This window comes from Tachypleus tridentatus, unplaced genomic scaffold (genome assembly GCF_004210375.1).
Source record: "Tachypleus tridentatus isolate NWPU-2018 unplaced genomic scaffold, ASM421037v1 Hic_cluster_2, whole genome shotgun sequence".
Classification (NCBI taxonomy): domain Eukaryota; kingdom Metazoa; phylum Arthropoda; class Merostomata; order Xiphosura; family Limulidae; genus Tachypleus; species Tachypleus tridentatus.
The window spans coordinates 27,519,821-27,530,112 of NW_027467782.1; the positions used below are offsets into that span (position 1 = coordinate 27,519,821).

The 10,292-nt window shown below is 32.8% G+C and overlaps 1 protein-coding gene across 1 annotated transcript; it reads right to left on the minus strand.

Annotated features, from left to right (window-relative positions):
• Positions 1-5,613: 5,613 nt before the first annotated feature.
• On the minus strand, positions 5,614-8,007 carry LOC143242248 (uncharacterized). The gene is made up of 2 exons (XM_076485619.1): positions 7,618-8,007; positions 5,614-6,017 (listed from the first exon to the last, which is right to left on the minus strand). The coding sequence occupies exons 1-2, from the start codon at positions 8,005-8,007 to the stop codon at positions 5,646-5,648; spliced, it is 762 nt and encodes a 253-aa protein (XP_076341734.1). The 3' UTR covers positions 5,614-5,645.
• Positions 8,008-10,292: the final 2,285 nt, after the last annotated feature.

Genomic DNA, 10,292 nt, shown 5'->3' on the forward strand with positions numbered 1-10,292 from the left:
CTTGTCATGTAAAATTAAAACATTTTTATGATGCCAGTTGTAACTGTTACAAAATATTTCTTTGTGTGAATTTTAAACCAGTTATTTTAATTATTACAACTTTTACTTCTGTATATATTTTATTGTTTAAAATTTATGAGCATTTCTGAAGAAATAGTTGTTGATGTGTGCATAATTATGAAGTATTTTTCATTTGTGATAAATGAAATTAAACCTTATTTACTAAAGTATTTAGTATTATTACCTGATGTAACATGTTCTAGAGCAGAACTTATAAGTGTCGTAGGTTTGTTTCACATATTTCATTTACAAAATTACTAACTAACATCTCGCCTTTAAACATATTTTTTTTAGTTTGAATAAGAAGTTCCCAGTTCGTGTAACAAAGATAAAATGAAAATTCTGAATATATTATTATTAAAGACTTTTGCGTTTTTTTAAATTTAATCTTCAGAAGTATTTCATCTGTTATGTTTCTTTTTTTAAATTCATGTTTTAATCTTCAGAAGTATTTCATCTGTTATGTTTCTTTAAATGTCCAAACTATGTCCCAGCAATGGAACGATATCAAATTAATTCATTTCTTTATCAAATGAAAACTGTCGTTACAGGCTACATTTAATTTCAGGCTCAACTTCATGTACACTGGCACAAATAACACATCTCGAAAACTATTGCACACCGACATCACACATATATATAAACCTTACTTATTGGATTGTCATCATAGACTCATGTTAACTCTTAGTTTATATTCGGTCAATGTTGATAAAAGAATATTTCCAGAGTTGAGGGTGAGTGACGTTGTTAAGTCACCCTCCCTCTGGTATGGCCAGGAGGTTCAGGTGATCGACTTGCAATCTGAAGGTCGCCGGTTCGAATCCCTATCACACCAAACATGCTCGCCCTTTCAGCCACCAAAAAGATCCACCAAAGTTATACATGAATGGATCACTTAGACTGCTACTTCTGCTAAATTTTTAGGATTAACTTATGATACCAAATTAACGTGGATACAGCACACAAACAATATCCTGATCAGAATCTGGAAAAGAGCAAATTATGAAAGTCTTTCAGGTAAAAATCAAGGTACATTACCTGATAATATAATAAACATTTACAAAACATACATTAGACCTATAATAGAATACACATCTCCTGCCTGGATAATCATAACAAAAACAATTACAGAAAGTACAAAAAATACAAAATTCAATCTCAAGTTCAGCCTATAAAGTACCATGCACAAGTATGCAAACGTTGAGCCAATATGTGAAAGACTCTTGCATCATGCACTAAGCTATTTTAATAAAAATTGGCATAAAAATGTTTTAATGTGTGATCTCGACAGATACTACGTACATGATGAACATAGTCCTAAGTACCTCTCTCCTATAAATATATATTTAAGAAATATAAATCAAGCTGGCTTCCATACACTAGACGCTTAAAACTAGTTTTATTTTTTATGCTTTTTATTTATTATTTTTTTCTCTTCTTTCCTTTCTTCTTTTTCTTTATTATTTTAATTTTTCCTTTAAATATATATGAAAAAAGGGAAAATATATATATATGTGTGAAAAAAACGAGTAGAAATATAAATAAAAATGGAATAGAAGTAAAAAAAGTGGATAAAGGATGAAAAAAGGGCAACACAAGACATGGACATTGCCCTGAAAAAGGTTGGAGTATTGTGAAATACTCTGGCCCAAAATCTACAACAACAACAAATTCCTACAAGTAGCCGACATGAAAACTAGGAATGGAGGAAGAGGTCCTGTGCACCTGACCATCCTGGGTATTTAAAAATTAAACATATCCAAATACCCACAAAGAAGAAGCGAAGCGAGTAAGTTCTGCGAGAAATTAAATATTTTGTTATTAATAAATATCTTGTTTCTTATTTCTCACTATTTATGAAATATTATTAATCTTTATATAATTTGATTTTGTTTGGCATAATTACAAATAATTTGTGCAACATAAGGGTTGTTTTTTTAAAAGAATTCCTTATTATCAGATATGCTGAGTAAAATTGTCACAACATCTTTATAAGTTAACTTGGTGAAACGTAACGTGATATTATGTCAGTTTGTTTGTTTGTTTTTGGAATTTCGCACAAAGCTACTCGAGGGCTATCTGTGCTAGCCGTCTCTAATTTAGCAGTGTAAGACTAGAGGGAAGGCAACTTGTCATCACCACCCACCGCCAACTCTTGGGCTACTTTTTCACCAACGAAAAGTGGGATTGACCATAACATTATAACGCCCCCACGGCTGGGAGAGCGAGCATGTTTGGCGCGACTCGGGCGCGAGATATTATGTCAGTTTGATGTTTTGTATAACGGAGTGTTAAGATTTTGTATTACTTTTAAATCCGACTCTTATTTCAAATAATTTTAGTGAATAATTTCGATTTATTCACACGAGTGAAGAACACTGAGGAAACCGCTACACATTTTTTTAATCGCTGACGAATGTTGAAAAATATCCTGAAACCCAGAGTTCTTCATACATTGAGAGGATCACGTCCGTGAAAGAAGTGTAATAATTTCAAGAATACCACGTAGAAAAATTCAACTTGTTCTGGATTCATGTTTACCACGTCCAGTACGTGTAAAACAGTGACAAAAAAGTCATCAAACCACTTGAGAGACAGCTTTCACCTGCCCCACCGTTCACCAGGAGTTGCTCTTCTCCTTGATACCCTTTGAACGTCATCATATCGCGCTTTGTGTCACAAAATCAGCACCAAGCTTCAGCATAGTATATTTTCTTTAGATTCTATTGTCATATACTGGACATTAGGTGTCTTTTTAGTTATTTTTGAACAGACAGTTTGGTACATCTTGAATTTGACAATATTCTAGAACACTCAAGGTTTTCTATCGCTCGAAGAGCATCTACCACTTTCCTCAATATCAGTCGCATTTAAAAGATTTTGTTTTGTAATAAGCACAAAGCTACACAATAGGAAATCTGTGCTCTGCCCACCACGGGTATCGAAACTCGTGTTTTAGCGTTGTAAGTCTGCAGTCATGCCGCTGACCCACCGGAGGCGCATTTAAAAGAAGTGTTTTATTTCTTCTCGTCGAACCGCCTCCAGCGATGTACAGAACACCGTTTTACATTGCAAAATCGGTATCCAAGAGAGTTCATTACCGTTAGTTCAATATTCCCTTTCATGAGTGAGATTTCTTTTACCATCTTTGAGAACAAACAATTTTTGATGATTCTGCTATACTGTGATGATGTCTAACCTCCCAGTTGTCAAATTGTCAGCAGCTTTGTTATTTTTTTGTTTATTAAAACAAATAACAGTTACCTTACCAAAATGCCATAGATAGAAAGTAGTCCAGTTAACTAATGTAGTGACACTCCAGTTAATCATGAAAAAAACTTGCACATTCTGAAATTGAGCAAAATTCCGTAGCAACTGTGAATACATTAAATTACAGAAAACTGCGTGCGAAGAATAAAATATGTGAAAACTAAATCGTGAACTAGAAGTTACACAATAAAACCTAAAAACGTCTCAGAAATATATTATTTCGTCATTCAAGAAAAGAAGAGCTAATATTAATGCTCCAACAATCGCCATGTTTCAACATTAGGAAATAACCAGTGATTTTTTTTTTCTAAATTTCAAATTAGAAAATTCGCCCCCAGACCATTTCTGTTTAGCAATTAACCTTTCAAATTAATGTAATTATGTATTACCAACAGACTGAAACAATAATATTTGGATGTTTGTTTTGAATTTCGCGTAAAGCTTTTCGAGGGATATCTGCGCTAGCCGTCCCTAATTTAGCAGTGTAAGACCAGAGGGAAGACAGCTAGTTAGCATCACTCATCGCCATCTCTTGGGCTACTCTTTTATCAATGAATAGTGGGATTGACCGTCACATTATAACGCCCCACGGCTAAAAGGGGCGAGCATGTTTGGCGCGACGGGGATACCAGCCCGCGTCCCTCAGATTACGAATCGCACGCCTTAATCCACCTATTCGGATCATAAATTGTCAGTCTACAATTTTATATGTGACGAAACGACCAACGACGCTCTCTCCCATCCCGAAAGATAACTACAGCCCACTTTACAGCGATTAATCGTATAATTCCATAAAATCCACTTCAATTAGACGAAAATTATAAATTAGAATTTCTATATTTATATTATGTACTCACTAGCCGTAGAGCCCTAAAGGAGAACTCACATCAAGTGAATAAGTGTTTGTAAAATAGCAATACTTTTCAGTGGAGCTAACAACTGCAAGATACAGTAAGAAAGAGGTTTAAGAGGAAAGTTAATTTTAGATCCAGCGAATTTATATAGATTCTTATACAGCTGAAGAGATTTGTTATTTATTCTTAACATTAATAAGATAGAATACATAATTTACTATTTTTATTTACTTACTTTCATTAACATTGTTCACCCATTTCAGAATTTTCGCGTAACAATGCATTAGGGTATATATTTTTAACAAAGGTACAAATGCTTTCTGCCATCATCCCCAATTTAGAACTATTGGTTTGGTTTGTCTTGAATTTCGAGATAAACTGTACGAGGACTATCTGTGCTAGCCGTCCCTAATTTAGCAGTGTAAGACTAGAGGGAAGGCAGCTAGTCATCACCACCCACCGCCAACTCTTGGGCTACTCTTTTACCAACGAATAGTGGGATTGACCGTCACATTATAACGCCCCCACGGCTGGGAGGGCGAGCGTGTTTTGGCGCGACTCGGGCGCAAACCCGCGACCCTCAGATTACGAATCGCACGTGTTAACGCGCTAGGCCATGCCAGGTCCCGGAGGGATAGGAAATGTACATTATCTAATATACATCACTACTACAAACTGCACACTTCTAATTAATTTATATGACGAAATCCGTGTAATAATTTCCTAATCTTTGTTCTTGCGGGTCCACCTGACCTGCTTTCATTGATGTTTGTGAAACATCGAACTGATTACACAAACCACATTCTTTTATGTTAGCTCTCATTTATTACAAAAACGTGTCCTGTATGCGTTATAAAAGTTACCAAATATTTCTATTCGATTAGAGTAGCTAAAGAGTTGGCGATGAGTACTGTTAAATAACTGCCTTTCCTGTAGTTACAGATCAAAGATGGTTAATACTTTACGTGAGGAAACAAATTATATAAAAGTATCACAATTCTTATAATTACGCTCTCCAGTGGCTCAGCGGTATGTCTGCGGAATTACAACGCTAAAAACCGGGTTTTGATACCTCTAGTTAGCAGAGCACAGATAGTTCATTGTGTAGCTTTGGGCTTAATTCAAAACAAATAAACAAACAAAATATATTGGTGTTGGGACAGAAAAATGTTTTTATCAATCTTGTTAGCAAATATCATAAATTTGATACATATCAATATTTAATTAGCTACTTATTTTCAAGAGAATTTCCGAATATTTAATATATTTATATATAAATATGTATATTTTAACAAAACCATGTTGTAGAGTTCGCAGTTGAAATCTTAATTTCAATGAAAGTTTCTCACTAATTTCTCAAGTATCATTTAATGGTCTATAACAGATTCTCGCTAAGTTTTTTTTTTAAGGTAAAGTAATTCTTTTTTAATATGGTATGCTTGTATGCAACTCATGGGTTATTTAATTTTTGGATTTTGGTTCCAGTTTCGGATCTCTTGTGAAAACAATCTTGTGAGGGCTGTCAACGTGTTTAATTTGATTATTCTTTTTAGGTTTCTGTACAATAAGTTTATGTTCGCTTTTGCAACGTTTCAATTGACACGTAGGTGTTGATTTTGGAGTTCTACCAATAACAAATTTGTTTCGGTTTTCACTATTTCCAATAACAATAAAAACGTTTCTCTGATGATGTTCTGGCTTACTGCCAAGTCTTACAGTAATAATTTCATCAACATTATGGAAAAGTCTAGTTGAGGGAGGCCTGATGTTGCTTGACACCTCCCTCTGGATCCAATCAACGTCTCTTATTTCTTTTGAAGCTGGTGTTTCTGCCTGAAGATGTAAATCATAATTAGTGAGGGAACACTCATCAATCGGAAAAAAAAAAAACTGTTTTAATAACAATAATCAGGTAATAAACATTTTACTATAATATGAATAAAACCAAATAAGTGTTTATATGAAAATTGTATGTTATGAAATTGGATCAAGATATCTGATAAACGTTTTCTCGAAACTCGAAATATATCTCAAGCATTGTCCCAAATAGTGAGGAAGGTAATATAGAGCAAACAAGAGCTTTAAATAATGTTTAACATTTATGTTTTGTAAGTTCACAAATACTAACTTGTTAAAACAAGATAAAACTACTGTTATAAATAAATGTTTGTTGTTCTCCTCATTTCATTGTTATATAAATTAAACATGAAAAGTTATGTAATCTGAACTACTAATGACTATTAAGAGAAAGAGTTTTCAAACTGTCTTATCATAGTTGTAACACTGAAGTAAATCACGCAGTTTATAGTACTTTAAAATATTCAATAATCTTAGTCCAAAAGAAGACAATTGGATATTTCACTAAATGTCTGTCAGACCAGTGAAATTTGGCTGACGATAAAAAACAAACTGTTGTAAAATGTATCAAGGTGTTATTAACAAGATATGGTGGAATCACTTGTTACAAAATGGTACAAATACACTGGTACTAAACTAAGAATGATAAAATCCACATTTTAAGTAAGTTACCGTGATCTAACGATTCGCAGCAATTATGTGATAACTGTTAAAAACAGAATCAGATGTTCGCAGCTTCAACAGAACGTCATTTCTGTGTATGTACGGTTAAAACTCATAAAGTTTGGTAATATTAACAACGAAAGGTAAATTTTAGTTATAGTAAGACACAAAATAACTCACTTTAATATCAGTAGTGGAAGTATGTGTGGTAATGAAAAATCATGAACCGACAATCAGACCTTTATGTTTTCCAGATGTCATAATAGCAATGGAAGTACCTCTTACATTATCATATATTGTAATGTTTGGTTCTGGCTTTAGCTAAATGGATGATAATTGTCTTGCCACATGTAATAATATTGAAGAAGAGGTAATTGACCAGTTTAACTAGGGTACAGACTTATCAAACCTCAATAGTATCGAACATGTATAGGTCTCTTTTGGAAGAAGAATTACATGTATTCAAATGACTCTGAACGCATGTTTTTCTGTAGTTGTGGATGTCTTAACAACACTCATTGTAAGCAAGCATATCATATTGATCACACAGTTTGACACAGTATACATTACATTAAAGTGAAATGTTTTTAACTCTACCAAATATAAATCATAAACGTAATATGAATGAGAAATTAATTCAATTTTGAACCAGATACAGATATTCACATAAATTAAGTATCAGAATGGTTGTAATTATTTTATAACAGTAATTTTGCATTAACATTAATAATGTGCTATTAATTCCATTATATTTCAGTTGCTTCTTGCAATATATATATGTGTGTAGGTATAAATTAACTTGTACGAAGTGAAAGTTTAATATTAAGAGCGCATCCTATTTATTAATGGTTATATACTTGTGCTGTATAATACTGAGTACTATAAAGTAAAAGAATTTTAAACGTATACGAACCGTTGTCAGTGAATCAGATTTTAATGTCCCTTCAGGTTTCTCATCATTCACGATTGTCTCAACGCGTATCTTTAATTCAGTTTTATCAGGACTTGAAGCAGGCTTGCTCACGTTTTCTGCTCTTTCTGGTTTCTTTTCTACTGAGTGATTTTCATTTATTGTCTGCAATATGGTTGGTTCTGTTTGATTTTCCTTTAATACCACATTAGTTTCTCTTTTATTGAACTTATTTGTTGGGACCTTCTCACACTCAGGGATCATTGAAACAGCTTCCAAAATGTCTAATTCACTGGGGGTGATCTTTTTAGTTACAAGCTCCTGGTCTTCTCTAGCTTCGTGTAGGCAAAAACACCACAAGACCCGAGGATGCGGTTTTTTAGAGCTTTCCATTTGCCCCGGGCTTTTTCATTCACATTGCAGAAGCAACAAAGAACACTAAATAAAAAATAAATGAGAAATAAAAACGCGATTTTTTTCTTTCAGTTTTCTATATAAACAATACTATTAAAGATTAACTCTAAATAGTTGTCTTTTTTGTTGGTTTTATCGTTAGCAAACAGATCTACAAAAACACTTGATAAACCACCATGTAGAAATGTTAACTACAATTGAAAAGTTATTTTGACCTCATTTGTAAGGTTAATTAAACATATTCAGCTTTACAAGGTTCACATTTGTGTTTTCACAAATTAACTACCAAAGGGGCACTGAACACACTTGACATTTTCAAATATCCAACCCTACTATTCAATTAAAAGATAATTGGGTATTGAGGTCAGATGCTCTCTCACCCCTGTTCCACATACTTTAATTAGCAAGAACTGGAAGATAACTTGTAACTTACCACAGAGCAATAAGACAAATCGAAATTAGTGTCAGCTCTTCCATCCACCAAGGATATCTTACAACTGTTGGTTTGGAGGCCCAGGGGAAAGTAAGCTTGAGAACCACTTCAGTTGGATCTTAAGAGAGAGTTGTTTTACACATTGTATCGATTACATAAAACAGAAAGAAAACTTCAAATGTAACTTAATAACAAAGTGTATAATTCTTTAAACTAAAAATAAACTTGATTTAACATATTAAAAATTACAATTAAATAAATATGATATTTCTTATATATTTTCATATTAAACATTGATAACAACCTTTACAAGTTGACAACTGTAAAAATAGATTTTTTCTTTACACTTTAAACGATAATTAGCAAAGAAAAATGACGCCTGTTATATTATTTGAGCTCCTTACTAGTAGACAAATAGTACAGTTATGTAATAACAACAACTATATAGTTATATAACGGGAAATCAGTCAGGTTTTCCAACATATTTACTTTGTGAGACGATATATCACGAAACCTTCTGACTTTCCATTCCAAACACACGTGATCAGACGATATAAGAAAAATCTCGACATTTTCTTTACGATAATGTACATATTATTCAACTCAGTATAACACAGTGAGTAAAATCAACTTCGATTTACTTAACTTGTAAGAATATATAACACAAATTAAACAAACCGTCTTTCCATTGACTAGTTAATAAAGCCAGTTTGTTTAATCGCTATTCATTTACTGAATTAAGTTTTATAATTAGCTTCTTCACTTATTATGGTACACAATTATATTTTGCTATCGAATCGTATCTACTGAATGGTAGTTTCTGCGTTTTTATAACACTATTAAAAACAGTAATTTTACAAATTTCTCTTTACTCTAAATTTCCCAGATAAAGAACGATACCATTTTGACCACAAACACTGAACGTCGTACGTCAATGCTCATGAAGTTTTTTCGCTTACTTTGTAACAATTCTTTCTAATAGTTTTGTTCAGAACTTACGAGACGGTGCTAACGTTTTGATAATCCAATGTTATTATAATCTTATATTAAGACATTTGTTTTGTATTTGGACAACTTACTTTCTTTTATCACAAAACGACATCATGTACACAAAATAAACATATTAAACATAGATATAAATTATGTTTTGGGACATACACTGTTTTAGTTAAATATCTTTACGTCTTTTTAGTAATAATGTGACACACACAGATGTGCTATTGAGACACCGTTATATTTGTTTGTTTTTCAATTTCGCGGATAGCTGAACGAGGGCTTTCAGCGCTAGCCGTTCCTAATTTTGAAATGATATACTGGAGGTAAGACAGCTATTCAATACTATTTGTCGTAAATGTTTGAGCTCATCTTTAAAAAGAGTAGTATGATTTCTCAGTAAAACCAAATCTTTTTAATGCATTAAAAACCATGAAAGTTATGAAGAAGTATCGTATTATAACAATCTGCCTGAACAAAATAAACATCTTTAAAATGTTAAGGAAACAATAAAAGAAAACTTTAAAACCCTTTTGTTTCATTACTTCTACAAAGATCTTTATTATCAGCTCCTTCTTCATCAGTAATTTTATCTCCAGGGCAAGGTATACAGGCGTCAGCAGCAAATGATGTCATGTAAGTCCCTCCTGGACACGGCAGGCAGTGAGTTTGGAATCCATTGTCATAGTGACCAGGAGGACATGGATCTGAAACCGTTAAAAGTACATAGTTAAACATTTATTTACCCAGTGTTAATTTTTATCGTTCTAACAACGTCTTTAGTATCAAAAAACGTATTTGTTTAACCAAAATTCCATATTTTTAAAAGTCTTTCATC